Source organism: Schistocerca nitens, chromosome 9, assembly GCF_023898315.1.
Source record: "Schistocerca nitens isolate TAMUIC-IGC-003100 chromosome 9, iqSchNite1.1, whole genome shotgun sequence".
NCBI lineage: Eukaryota > Metazoa > Arthropoda > Insecta > Orthoptera > Acrididae > Schistocerca > Schistocerca nitens.
The window spans coordinates 208579893-208594947 of NC_064622.1; the positions used below are offsets into that span (position 1 = coordinate 208579893).

Sequence of the window (15055 nt, forward strand, 5' to 3'; positions counted from 1 at the left end):
AAGAGAGAGAGAGAGAGAGACAGTGAGAGAGGGACAGTGAGAGAGAGAGAGTGAGAGAGTGAGAGAGAGTGAGTGGGAGTGAGTGGGAGTGAGTGAGAGAGAGCGAGAGAGTGCGAGAGAGTGCGAGAGAGTGAGAGGGATCAGAGTATTTCCAGTTGACACTGTTGAGTCAACACTGAAGGTTGAGAGAGAGACAGTGAGTGAGAGAGAGAGAGGGAGTGAGTGAGTGAGAGTGAGAGAGAGCGAGAGAGTGGGAGAGATCCGAGTATTTCCAGTTGACACTGTTGAATCAACATTGAAGGTTTCCCAGCGAAGAATACCACGTAACAGTACTCTGTGGACCTTTTATTATCGCCCAGCTGTTGCGCTCGAATCACCATACGTGGCAATTTATTTTGATGTGGCTGGAACTCTCCCTAAAATGGACTTCCTCGTTATAGATCTAGAGTTCTGTTTTCCCTTCGTAGTCAGTGGCAAGCTTACCTTTTACTTTTAGTACTGAATCCTATTTGCCAGATACTAAGAAATTTGTATGTATGCATTGTACACGATGGTATGACTAAAAGCAATCTTCTCAGGCTTCTAGCCGTGCCAAAGGGTTGTACTTCAATTTTATTGGGTGCTTCACAGCCATTGTAAGGCGGGAATTGACTGTCACACTGTTTTGTTTTGTCTGCTGTTTCCTGTTGGGAGTAATTGACAGTGATTTCCAGTTCCAGCATTTTTCTTGCAAACGAACGGAAGTTATCTAAAACCTTGCTAAGAATCACAGAATGGGATATATTTTAATCTAAGTCCGAGTCAAAATGATTCAGAAAAAAACGGAGAGCCTAATGTAACCTTTTTGTTTATGTGTGCTAGGAAAGATAAACTACTTTACCAACATAGCTAGTAACAAACTTTACTCTTGATAAGCGGTTTCGCTAATCGGTGTTACTATCTTTGGATCTGGAAAGAATTTTTACAATGTGATTACGTACAAGAAATGTAATATACTGTATCAGGTACAATGTAAAAAGGGAAATACGACATACCTCGACAGATAGGTTATTGCAAATATCTTAAAACAACAGTAAAAGTACTCGAGTACTCTTTCTCATGAATTGGCAGGTACGTAACAGACTAGAAGACTGATACATGTCAAAATTAAAACAACTATATACCCAGTTACTTACAATATACAGTTTTCTTATGTCACAATAGGGTACATCTCTGCAGCCACGGCGCCGCTAGACTGACAGGCGTTTACCAGTAAAATAGACGTTGACAATTGGACCACAAACAGGTGTCGCTAAGAATTACTGGCAATAATTAATTAAGCCAGGCTCTAAGAAATTACACTTGTCTGCATTTTTAAAACTTTTTGTCAGATGATTAGTTGAAAGTAGGTGTCCTTGGACAAATTTTTTATACTGATTATAGAAATAACTTCGGTTTCTGTCTATCACGTCAGGTTTTTACACAAAATAACATGTAATGTTTTGAAGGTTTTAACTTCTGAATTCACAAATACATTCAACACCATTTCACCCACGGTGAGTTTGTAATCAAAATACATTTAAAAAATAAAATACATTTAAAAAACACTCTACAGGGCTTCCCTAATTTGTTTCGTGACTATCTCGTGTAAAAACAAGACGTCCGTACTGTACCATTAATTTTTAAACTTTCTCTTCTTGGACTCCCTTGCAGATCCTTGTACGGGGTGTTGAAAAAGTCTCTCCGTAGTGCCGCATGATTGTTAGCCGCGCGTGTCGTATGACTGTTCGCCTGCCTGGGTTACTTCCCTTCAAGTGGACTCTCCCAACATTCCACTGTTTCGTTTATCTCAGCCAGCGTCAGTGGTATCGTTGGTGTGTGTCCTTACGTGTTGGCGTGAACGTTTAAGTTTAGTTCCTTTGTTCGTTTGTTTCGTTTTTGTCACTGTTAAAATTCTAACGATTGAAGAACATGTGTTTTTAGTCGAACAAGTGTTCAAAGCTGACGGTAAATACAAAGTTTGAGTTGGTTAAACATTTAATTCAGTTTTCCCGGAGACAATACTCCGCGATAATGTGCGAGATTTGATTAAAAAATTTCTAAGTACGGGTTCAGTGACGGATGCACCGAGAAGTGGTCGTCCTAGCGTATTCTCTGAGGGATAAACTACTCGATATTTCCGATAAAATGTCCATGAGTCCGAAGAAGTCAGCAAGAAAACTCGCCCAGGAAATCGATGTTAGTGTCGGAACGGCCCACACAGCTGTAGGGAAAAATTAGAACTTTTCCCATACAGTCGTGCAAGAACTGAAAAATACTGATCATGGCAAGAGACTGCATTATTGTCAATGGTTCACAAATTTAGTTCAACAAAATGGAAGGGATATGCTTAATGAACCGTTTTTCACTGACGAGACGTGGTTTCATTTATCCGGGTACGTGAGCTCACAAAATTCTCGTACATGGAGTGCTGCAAATTCATTGTGTATTCATGATGAACCACTTCATTCTGTGAAAATAGGAGTTTGAATTGCAAATTCTAGACATCGGTTTTTGGGTCCAATATCTTTCAACGAAATAATAAACGCACAACGATACTGCAGTGATATTCTGTACCCATTCATAGGACAACTTGTGTTAAGTGAAATACCGAATGGTTATTTTCAAGAAGTTGGAGCAGGTTGAGTGTAACAAGACGAGACAGATTGCGAAATGTGTATGTGAGGGAAAGACTAAAGGAGGAACCAGTACAGGACAGGATAGAAAAATCAAGACTGCAGTGGTATGGACACATGAAGAGAATGGATGAGGGAAGAATTCCAAAGAGGATGTTTGATCTGCAACTGGAGGGGAAGAGGCCCAGAGGAAGACCAAGAGATAGATGGGTGAAGGGAGTGAAGGAATGTGTGACGAGAAGAGGAGAGAACTGGACGAAGGTGGAAGAGGGAGAATGGTGGAAAGACAGAACACGATGGAGAGGCTTGTGTTCCCGACAGACCCAGCCAGTGGCTGGAAACTGTCCAAGATGATGATGATGGTGCAACCGCGCATACAGCTCGCGTGTCAATGTCGCTGTTTGCTGATGTTTTTGGTGATCGGATAATTTCACAGGAACTTTGGCCTCCACGATAACCTGACCTAACACCACCTGACTTTTTCTTATGGGGTGCAGCGAAGGCAAATGTCTACAAAAACCGTCCAAAATCCATCGATGAACTGAAAACTGCAATATCCAATTTCACTATCTCTGTTACAGAAGAAGTGTTACAGCTTGTGTTTGGAAATATGATTAGACGAATTGAATTGTATATTGAACAAAGGGGGGACACTTTCAACATTTAATGTGAAAATCTGTAAGTAAAAATGAATATTCAATAAATTAGTAACTTGTATTTCACTGAGTTTCATTTCGGTATATTCACTGCGGCATACGGCACGCGCGGCTAACAATCATACGGTGCTGCGGAGAGACTTTTTGAACACCCCGTATAAGAAGACTGTTCAGCATCCAACAGTAGTCGGCCATCATAACTCCTCTCCATCTCCTTAGTATCTTGGTGAAAACGATCACCCTGTTTTTCACTATACGATTCCAAATTTTCCGGAGAGTGGCCGATACCTGAGTGTAGAAAGTGGACTTTCACACTTACGTTCGACTAGGCTCTTGTAATTAGGATCTTTGTTATTCCTTTGACACTTCTCAGTAACTAACCGGAAGGTGGTCCTGCGTTTCTTTCTGTCTTCATAGTCTTATCAAAATCTTCATCAATTTCTTGGAGGACCAACAAAAATTCCAGCTTTCAATTTCTTTTGCGATAAAGCGAAATTTCTTGGAAATGTGCTTGAAGTGGGGTCGACCGTGTGGTAAGGCCTTTGCAGATTGATTAATCAAGATCAGTTTTATGTGTAGTGGTGGAAGCAAGATTTTTTGTTCTAGAAGCGGTTCGTGCAGAATATTCTTAGATCCAGACACAAAATTTCTCCACTCTGCCCAAACTACCACACTCCAGTGCCTTTGCCTTGCCCGACTGTCCCATTCCCACAGAAAGCATGCATTTTTGTGAACTCATCTTGTTGTCCTATTAGCATCCCGATAACCATGAAATTACCGCAGATAAGTAATTTGTGTTCCTCGTACTAGATACTTGTTAAGAGTATCTTCATGTTCTCATGATTTTCTTTCATTTGAACTGAAGGGGACACGAGAATGAACCCATACACGTTCCCGTTATGCAGTAATACATCTTTCAGGCTCCTCGTTGATGCTAGAAAAATTCTCCACTGAATAGGATCACATTCAATTTCATAGAAATGCATTATCTTGTTTTTGTTATTGGAGTAAGACAAGGATTCGTTCTGTGAGAATAAAGGAACTGGTTCCTTCTGTCAATGTTTGTGTCATGAGTAATGTGTTCTTGGACCCAGAAGATTATTACTTTTTAACCAGGAGCTGAGTGGTTCAGCAGATTCCTTAGGCAAATTCAAATCGCGTGCGAGATAATTAATTTCACTCTAAGAGAACAGGTGCGGAGTAAAGTCGCATTCATGGTGATAGACATCACTATAGCCTTAGTTAACTGCATCAGCTTCATTTTCGTCATTGTCTTCTGCCACGTTCTATAAAACAGTTGGAGGAAGAGGAGCAACCAGATGGCTGAATCAGTACGTGGATACACAATTTGTTTCTTATTTTTCGAGTTGTACCCCTGAACATTAACTAAACAGAAAACAGTCATTAAGGTGATTTTTAGGCTCGTCCAAACCATCGCAAATAACGTGCATGTTTTCTTTCCTTTTGTCCACTATTTTAACCTTCCAACACATAGCGGCAAACAGTCTTTGGCACCTATCCCTTGTCCTATTCACCAAGTTTCATTTTAAAATAAGCATGGTAAGCTTTTTTTTCCACAAAATCTGCTATTTCCGCTTAAGTATGGTATAATTTCTGTAAGTATAACAGAAAACGTTTGGATTGTTCGCACGCTTGCGTGTCGACATTGTAAGTACAAACGTAAGATGAACTGTTTTCCTAATTATGTGTTAAATATACGGGATAATCACAGTACAGCACTGATAATGCAAGCCTATGTTATAAACAACACTTTCAAGGTCACTCAGTAGCAACTAGCACCAACTAGTGCAACAGCCGAAAGGTATAAGGAGTCGTATTGAGAAATTTCCCTCCAACAATACACATAACCTATAGGCACAGCAACATACCACTGAAGTCAAACTGCGACAAAGCTGTATCTGACAGAAAAAAACTGTAAACAGATTTGCAATGAGAATGAAAACCTGAGGTAGCATCACATATTAAATTTCAGATATCTGATACCATGCAGACTCGTGATAGCCCCCCCCCCCCCCCAATTGGCATGGGTCACCCTCTGATGTGTCGGTGTCTGTTGGTGAATCAGTATCCGGATGACATGGAATGGGTCATTTACCATGACCCAACAAGTTTCTTTTTTGCTGTCGTGTAATATTTTTTATTTTTTATTTTCTCAAAGTCAAATAAGGAAAGGACAGGTGCTTTATTTCTGTTTCTATAATAATGTGACATCACCAACAACTTTAATCTTTGCATAATTCAGTGTACCTTTAACCCATACGGACACACTCTGATTAATTTACTTTACGGCGATTCCTTGTCCTAAGAACCAACGGCATTGTAAACATATAGTAAGATTTACCACGATCTCTGTTATACACCTCACATATTTGAAATGTGCGATAAGCAATAACTTTTCGGCTGTTAAGTCTCCAGCCCTGCCTGATACAGTCTCCACTTTACCACCATGTACCAGAGCTACAGTAACCCAACCATTACCATGTGCACTAGCATCAGCATTAGTAAGTGTAAAATTCAGTACGCATCCACAAAACACTGAAGGACCATTCAGAATAACTTACGCACCTACTCCGCTTTTCGTAGTAGCAGATATATTACCAGTAGCCTTATACACTGTAAGGCGCGAACGCCTTCTCCTCCTAAAATTCAATTGCTGCCAGTTACTACGATGTATATCTTCGATATGCTAGTGTACTATGTGTGGCGTTCTAGGTACTTTGTGCTGCCCACTGGGCGTTCTAGCGCGACTCTTACAAAGCCATTAAATTACTTACATTTTTTTAAAAAAATCAAAAATATTTAAAAAAGCAAGGTTAAATTTATAATCTGGTCTTCTACAACATCATTAAAGTAGCAGTGTAAGCTGTGGTTACATCCAAAGTCACGACTGTGCAGTTACTTGCTAATGTAGTAAAACATTTTATTATAAAATGAGGTAATAAGAACGTACTCGAATAGTAGCATAGTAAAAATGAGAAAAAATATGAACAGTAAAAAAAATCTTTTAAAGCTAGAGATATAGTTATCAGCAGAGTTTACGCATGTCTTTTACTGTCCTTGCTGCAAAGGAACCTGAGTGAAAACCATGTGAGTCAAAAAGAATGATGACACAGTCTATCCATACATAGAGTTGCATTATAGTGTGAATGCCAGTAACATGGAAGAGCTCTAAAGGCAAGTTTTAAAAGTTATTGCCAAATAATTATTATTTGCAGAAGGTAAAAACTAATTCTTGTAGCACTCGTTAGCTAATGTACCTTTATAGAGGTAGGATTAATAAATGATGCAGTTACCAGAACGGATATACAGAGTGAATCACTAACTGTTTCCACCTAGAATAACTCCGAAAGTATGATGGTAGCTGAAAAGTATGCGGGACAAATGTCGCGTGGGACGACGGGGGCCATAATATTACGTTGGTTTTTTTCTTGCTAGCTGGGGTCGCGTCAGAGATATGAAGGGCAACTTTGCTTTTTTAAATGGTATGCTATGGTTTGGTACTTATTTTCCGATAGAGGCTATCGAGACGAATCCAATGATATGTAACAGTAAGGTCTTTGAAGGTCAACGAAGGTCAAAAAGGTGACATGAACGTCCATTAGTGTCAATACTGTGCTGCAATCTTCTTATCATGGAGCCGATGGGATCAACCTCAGATTCAGAGGGATAACACATTTATTAATTTGATTTTATATACTGACGAGGCTACATTCACGAACTATGGAAGTGTTAATTCGCATAACATGCGTTATTGGGCAACTGAAAATGCATATTTTCTGCGGCAAGTTGCACACCAAGAACTGTGGTCGGTGAATGTATGGTGTGGGACTCTGGTGGACAGAATTATAGGTCTGTATTTCATCGGAGGAAATCTTAGTGGTAGGTAGTTCACTACATTTCTGCAAGAAACGTTAGGTCTGTTACTGGAAGAAATACATTTAGGAACAAGGAACAGAATGTGGTATCAACACGATGGGTGTCCGCCACATTTTTCGCTGATGGTTAGAAATGAGTTGCAGAGACAATCCCCAAATTGTTGGATTGGACGCAGAGGAGATGTGTCGTGGCTGGCTCTTTTGCCAGACTTGACGCCTCTGGATTTTTTCTTGTGGTATTCGTAAAAAGATATGCGAGAGAGAACTGTCAGAGCATGAGCTTCGATAAGTGCCGATGTGATAAGGAACACCAGTCAATCTATGACAAGAAGATTGCAGCACTGCATTGATACCAATGGTCATCACTTCGAACACCTTCTGTAAATGGATGTTCATGCCACCTTTGTGATCTCCGTTGACCTTGAACGACCTTACTGTTACAAATCATTGGATTCGTCTTGATGGAGACTATCACAAATTAAGTACCAAACTACAGCATCCCACTTAAAAAAACAAAGTTGACCTTCATATCTCTGACACGACCACACCTAGCGACAAAGAAACGTCATGTTATGGTCGCACAAACTTTTCAGCTCCTACCATACTTTCGGAGTTATTCTTGGTGGAAATAGTTAGTGACTCACCCTCTATATCTGATTATTTAATACACATTTAGACGTATACAGCTATTGAAAACTCATATAAATTTTTGTTAATATCTTTTACACTCCGTAGACTATTGACGAAATTTTACAATCGAACAGCCACAAAGTCTTTTGAGAAGCAGCGTACGCTGCGGTTATAGCCTGAGACAATCCTATGTAATATATACGAAAACGGAAAAAATGAAGAACAAGAAATTAAAATTTTTGAAACAACTAATGAATAAAAACTGGAATTACGGACAGTGAACACAAATAAAACGCATGCTGGCCTTATTATAGCACAGTAAATAAGCATTATACGAGGTCTGATACGCTTCGTGAACGACTTATTTCCATATTCATTTTTATATACCTAAATATGTGCTCTATTTTGGCTTTCAGTTTTTAGTGTGGCAGGTTCGCGTATATCAAGTGAAGTGATTCTTTGAGGGTAAGCTCTGTATTAATTGTAGTCGAGTTACAGTCTACTGTCATACACGTAGACATTGGGCCACGGCGTCATTACTTTATTACAGCGATGTAATGACAGTAGATATTCTCTATTACTTATCGTAACTAGTCTATTCTTGAAATAACTTATGAGTTTCTCTGTCCAGCTGCATAATGCCTACAGAAGGATCTCCTGGATCACTTATTCTGTCTAGTGAGGCTATTTTTTATTTTCTTTATCACTTGAAACACAGCCGGACGCTGTGGCCGAGCGGTTCTAGGCGCTTCAGTCCGGAACCGCGCTGCTGCTACGGTCTCAGGTTCGAATCCTGCCTCGGGCATGGATGTATGTGTTGTCTTTAGGTTAGTAAGGTTTAAATATTTCTAAGTCTAGGGGACTGATGACATCAGATGTTAAGTCCCATAGTGCTCACAGCCATTTGAACCATTTGAACTTGAATCACCTAACCCGTTGTACACTTAATCGAGTACCTATTTTATATGGGCAACTTGAGATTTATCCTGTAAATTAGTACATGTCGTCTTTCTTGTCATTTGTTAACGAAATGTTAAAACCACTCTAAATTTTACGATGGGAGTGGTTCACTTACATTGATACATTGAAGTAATTGCTGCAGGATACGGTTAGTAGCTTTAGGGTACATTTTCCGTGCCACCAATGTCGTGCCCTTGAATACTTACTTAGATAGTGTGCTCTGATAAGTTGCCATGATACACCTAGACCTCGAGTTAGGCATTATCCCATACGTAATAACAAATGAAAATGTGAATTCTGGGCCGTGAACAATAATACTACGCAATACATCCTTAACACGACTTGTTAATCGAGCGTTACTTGAGGTCCCACATCTTTAGCAAGTGGCTTTATTTTTTACTACCTAGAGCTGTGCTTTATATGCAGCGTGCTGTTCTTCATGTTGTATTTGAATACATTGTTGTTACATTGGAAATAACCACAGCCCACAGTGCTACTTAAATGACATGGCAGAAGCCCAGTTTACCCAAATGACATTGTGTAAGCCCTGTTGATTAGTATATTTCCGTATTTTGTAATAAAAATTGCTTTTACGTTATCATGTGATTCCATTGTCGTTACTTTGGATGTAACCACACCTTACAGTGCTATTTTAATGACACTGTAAGAGTCCAGATTTTAATTTTTATCCTTGTTTTTAAGGTTTGTAATAGTTAAAAAAAATTAAATATTTTAATGGTTGTGGCTTTTGTTAACTGTTAAATCCTGTGTTAAACAATCTATTGCATGTGTTTTTGCGGTAGCTGTACGAAATAAAAACTCTGCTTTTACATAGGTACATTATGTAATAGTTGCTATAAGAATAATTCTTAAATTCTGAAATTATTATTGCCAATAATTTTGTAAATGTGTGTTTGGATTTTTTCTCGTTCACGTTTGAGCTAGCACACTTTAATGTAATCATATAATTATTTTAAGAAAGAATGTACATGTTACACTAGTGACACCTGTTGGTTGGTCAAACTTTCAACGTCTATCCTTTATTGGTCACCGCCTGTCAGTCTAGCGACACAATGGCTGCAATGATGCACTCAATTGTGTGTGATATAAGACATATGTATATGTTGGATAACTGTGTGTATAGTTGTTTTAATTTTGACATGCTGATGCATCAGTTTTCTGGTCTGCTAGGTACCTCCCTTCAAGTGGCGAGAAAGAGTACTTTATTGCTGTTTTAATAAATGTGCAATAGCGGTCTGTCGAGGTGTGTTGTATTTCTTGTTTTTTTTTTCTTTTATATTATAGCTGATACTGTATATTACAGTCCCTTTTGTATATAATCACACTGTATAAAATCTTCCCAGATTTGAAGATAGTAACATTAACAAGATCGGTTATCGAGAATGTAGGTTACTATCAGCAATCTAATGTTTTACCACAGGTCGCCTCTTGCGGCTCAAAACGAGGATTTCTTTATGTGTATCCAGAGCAAAGCCAATGACCTGCTCGACATGAGCAGTATACCTACCTCATTCTGGTCCAGCTTACATACGGGGAGTTAGGGGTATAAGTGCAGATGTTTTTGTTGATGATTGAGGGCAGAGTACTGAACAACATTGCATCAGTACTTATTTCATTTGCAGACGTATAGTTATGGATATTAGCAGTAGTACGTTTATAGGTTCGTTAGTACCTCCATGTGGCAAGAGCAAGCTCTTAATATTTCATTCTGCCAGGCAGCAGATCAGGTATTGAAGTTCGGACACACAGACACAAAACCGTTAGTCTAAACTGACAAGCATAGTCCACTTAGTGGTGCAGTTACAATCGTGCAGAAACAGGTGGTAAATTATGTAACGTGTCTGTGGGAAGTCTTATTAGAAGCAGAGAAAAAACAAGCTGAAGTGGGTACATATTAAGGTACCAGGTTTGAATCAAGAACAGCTGCCAGCTGTGAATAACGTGGAAGTAGATATCCTCAAAGTAGTGAAGCTATTTAAATCATTTAACAAAAACAAGTCTATCGGTCCAGACTCTATAACAATTAGGTTCTTTTCAGAGTATGCTTATACAATAGGTTCATACTTAACAATGATATATAACTGTTCGCTCGACGAAAGATCTGTACGCAAAGACTGGAAAGTTGCGCAGGTCACGCCAATATTCAAGAAAGTAAATAGAAGTAATCCACTAAATTACAAGCCCTTATCATTAACGTCGATATACAGCAGGGTTTTGGAGTATATCTATTGTGTTCGAACATTATGAATTGCCTCGAAGAGAACGGTCTATTGACATACAGTCAACAGTGATTTAGCAAACATCATTCTTGTGAAACACAACTAGCTCTTTTACTCACATGAAATGTTGAGTGCTATTGACAAGGGATTTCAAATTGATTCAGTATTTCTAGGTTCCAAGAAGGCTTTTGGTACTGTACCACACAAGCGGCCTGTAGTGATATTTTGTACTTATGGAATATCGTCTCAGTTATGTGACTGGATTCGTGATTTCCTGTCAGAGGGGTCACAGTTCTCAGTAGTTGACGGAAAGTCATTGAGTAAAACAAATGCGATTTCAGGCGTTCCCCAAGGTAGTGTTACAGGCTCTTTACTGTTCCTCATCTGCAAAATGATTTAGGAGAGTATCTGAGCAGCTGTCTTAGGTTGTTTGCAGATGATGCTGTCGTTTAATCTTCGGTTGCGCGATAAAATAGCCAAATATAAATGCCGTAAATTCAACTAAATACCTCGGAATTACAATAATGAAAACTTTAATGGGTAGGAACACACAGAAAATGTTGTGGGGAAGGCTAACCAAAGACTGCGTTTCATTAGCAGGACACTTAGAAACTATAACAGATCTACTAAAGGGACTGCCTACACTACACTTGCCCGTTCTATTTCAGAATACTGCTACAATGTGTGGGATCCTTATCAGATAGGTTTGGCGGAATACATCGAGAAAGTTCAAAGGAGGGCAGCACGTATTGTATTATCGCGAAATAATGTAAATGTGTGTGAAATCTTATGGGACTTAACTGCTAAGGTCATCAGTCCCTAAGCTTACACACTACTTAACCTAAATTATCCAAGGACAAACACACACACCCATGCCTGAGGGAGGACTCGAACCTCCGTCGGGACCAGCCGCACAGCCCATGACTGCAGCGCCCTAGACCGCTCAGCTAAGTCGGGAGGGATTGTCATTGAAATGATACAGGATTTGGGGTGGACATAATTAAAACAAAGGCGTTTCGCGTTGCGAAAGAATTTTCTCATGAAATTTCAATTACCAATTTTCTCCTCCGAATGGGAAAATGTTTTGTTGATGCCAATTTACATAGGGAGAAACGATTATCATAATAAAATAAGGGAAATACGAGCTCGCATGGAAAAATATAGGTGTTAGTTTCTTCCACTCGCTATACGAGATTGGAATAATAGAGAGTTATTGAGAAGGTGGTTAGATGAACCCTCTGCCAGGCACTTCAATGTGATTTGCGGAGTATGTATGTAGATGTAGATCGCAATATCCGCACTTATACCCCAAATGAGGCACCAACTATGAGCGAATGTAATTTCGTGTCCATTACAACTTTGCATATTTGATTGTTGCTAACTTACCGATGGGTCATGCTTTATTTTTCACTGCAATAATACAAATATAAGTAATGCACAGATTTCACTTTAAGAATTTTTCTTTAAATATGAGGAAGAGTAACAGTCTTCTGCGCGAAAACTAAAATATGTGAAATGAACGAATATTCAGCGGGATGAAATAAATTTTTGTATCTTTCACGATGTTCGTGTCAAAAATACCAAATACGTGGGCTACATTAAGGTAATTAAGCTACATAGTGGCCGGTACATAATGTATCAATAGAGGTGTTTAACTGTAGCCTATGAAAGATTGACATTTCTTACGGATGTTGTGTGTTCTCAAAGTAAACTAAAATTTAATTGAATACTACTTTGTATTTTGAAGGGACGGAACATTACCTAATGTTTGTCTGTCTCTTAAATGTTATTCGATTTGTTCCAGCTTGTGAATGCATCCTACTCGTACTACGCGCTATTGGGACAGATCAACAAGCGTTAAAGGGTGCTTTCTTCTGTGATACTGTTCCACAACGAAGATGAAGATGAGCTACGAACCTCTGTAACCAGTATGTGCTAAGAATCCACTCATAGCGCTGGTGATTGTGCAAACAATGAACATATGTGGAAGACAGTATTACTTAAACTTGTAAATCAATATTAAAAAAGCCTCTGTAAAAAAACATTTGTATATTATTGTGTTAAACTTATTTTTGTAAGTTGAATGGGTCTAGAGAGAGAACTGTATCTAATTCTTTACATGTAACTGTACATGCACTGGGTAGAATTTTTGCACAAATACTGAATCCTTGTAAACTTATTAAGAACAAGAGTAAATATTAATTCTGCACGTGCTTTTGTTTGTAAAATCTGTGATTTTTCTAATCATTGTCTTTCTGTCAAGAAAACTGGAATTTCCAAATAAAATTTTTCTGTACTCCTTTTGAAATTTCATATTTAAATAAAGAACAACAGTCACTGAACGCTATATCGGTTAAAATGTTTCAAGTGTCCTCTATTTCGTGTTTATGTAAGCACAACTGTAATAGGTGACAATTTTCAGTTGTTGATACCATTGGAAATCCCTGTAATTCAAAACTGACTCCTCGAAATCATACTTGCTGTATGAAGGGACATAGAGATTTACAGTCATTTTTCGTCTGCATCCATACTGGCTTGTACGTGTTTCTGTATAGCCTCAACTTGTTCTACGTTTGGATATCTATTTAGCCATCGTCTTAGAGCACCTTATGTGTTCTCCCAGGTTTTATAGGCGTGATTGATTAATGGTCTGCTTCCACATGTTCAGCCAGGTTGTTACTTCCATTTTACTGAGGTACTGCCGAAGTACAGCTTCGCAGATGGGGAGGTAGGGAGGATGGTTAGTCATGCTTGGATAGCTGAGTCGGTAGAGTACTTGCCTGCGAAAGGCGAAGGTCCCGATTAACATGAGATTTACCATGAGACAGGGCTATCCCTAGGCTTATCGTAGATCGCACTGCATTAGATTTCACGGGAACATTGTGGTGTGAAAAAGATGTTTCCAATCGACTCCACACAATTTGGCCGAACATCAAAAAGATAGCGGTAAGGAAATCTTCAAAAAATTCGACTGGATTAAATACAAAATAGATATACAGAATCATATCGGGAGACAAAACTCGTATATATTATTCAAACGAGCCGGAACCTAAGCAGGAATGGCTGGATGTTCCAAGATGAACCGAAGTAAAGAAAAGTGACTCTTTCGTAAAATACTTCCAAGAAAATGATATGATGCTTCTGTGCTTACAGGGCACATGCCGCTGCAAAAGTCATCGATGAAATCAGAAAAAGAAGCCGCTAACGTAACGTCATTCTCCGCCATGTCAACACCAGCTGTCAAACACAGCACGTCAAACAGTTGGTTATCTGATGAAGAAAAGTTTCAAATTAATGTCTCATTGTCCGGTGCATCTGATTTATTACCTAACAGCTTGTCTTCGTTTACTAACGTCAAACAAAATATACGAGGCTAGGGAATTTCATCAAGTCGAGGAGCTGATGTCTTCCAACGCCATGTGTTTTTCAGTCAACAATTTCAGAGTTACAGCCAAAATTAGTTCTAACGCCTGCAGAAGAGCATAAACATTAGAGGTGAATATTTTGAGAAAGCATAAAATAATTTGTACAAAAAGTGTTTTTCTTTAGGAAATTAAGTCAGTCCTCCTAATAACGTCTGTTTATACATAATCTGATGTCATTTTTAATTCATACCCATTTGCAGCAGATTTGAAGTTCTTTTCTAGGTCCAGGAATGCATGGAAGATATACAGATATTCGGACTTCTCTATTACTTTCTTTTCGTGAGTAAAAATATTAGAGCTGGCCGCGGTGGCCGAGCGGTTCTAGGCGCTTCAGTCGGGAACCGCGCGACTGCTACGGTCGCAGGTTAGAATCCTGCCTTGGGCATGGATGTGTGTAATGTCCTTACGTTAAGTAGTTGTAAGTTCTAGGGGACTGATGACCTCAGCTGTTAAGTCCCATAGTGCTCTGAGCCATTTGAACCATCTGAAAAATATAAGAGGTGCTACGTACGAGGGCTACTCGGAAAGTAAGGAACGATAGGTCGCGAAATGGAAACCACTGTGATAATGAAAATTGTTTTATTTGCAACAGTT

General features: G+C 39.0%; 1 protein-coding gene across 1 annotated transcript in view; it reads left to right on the top strand.

Annotated features, from left to right (window-relative positions):
- LOC126204100 (uncharacterized) overlaps positions 1-12897 on the top strand; it is a 90218-nt gene extending 77321 nt beyond the window's left edge. Inside the window, exon 4 of the mRNA XM_049938517.1 lies at positions 12841-12897. Coding sequence (XP_049794474.1) covers positions 12841-12897 — 57 coding nt within the window. The remainder of the gene's footprint in view (positions 1-12840) is intronic.
- The last annotated feature ends 2158 nt before the right edge of the window (positions 12898-15055 follow it).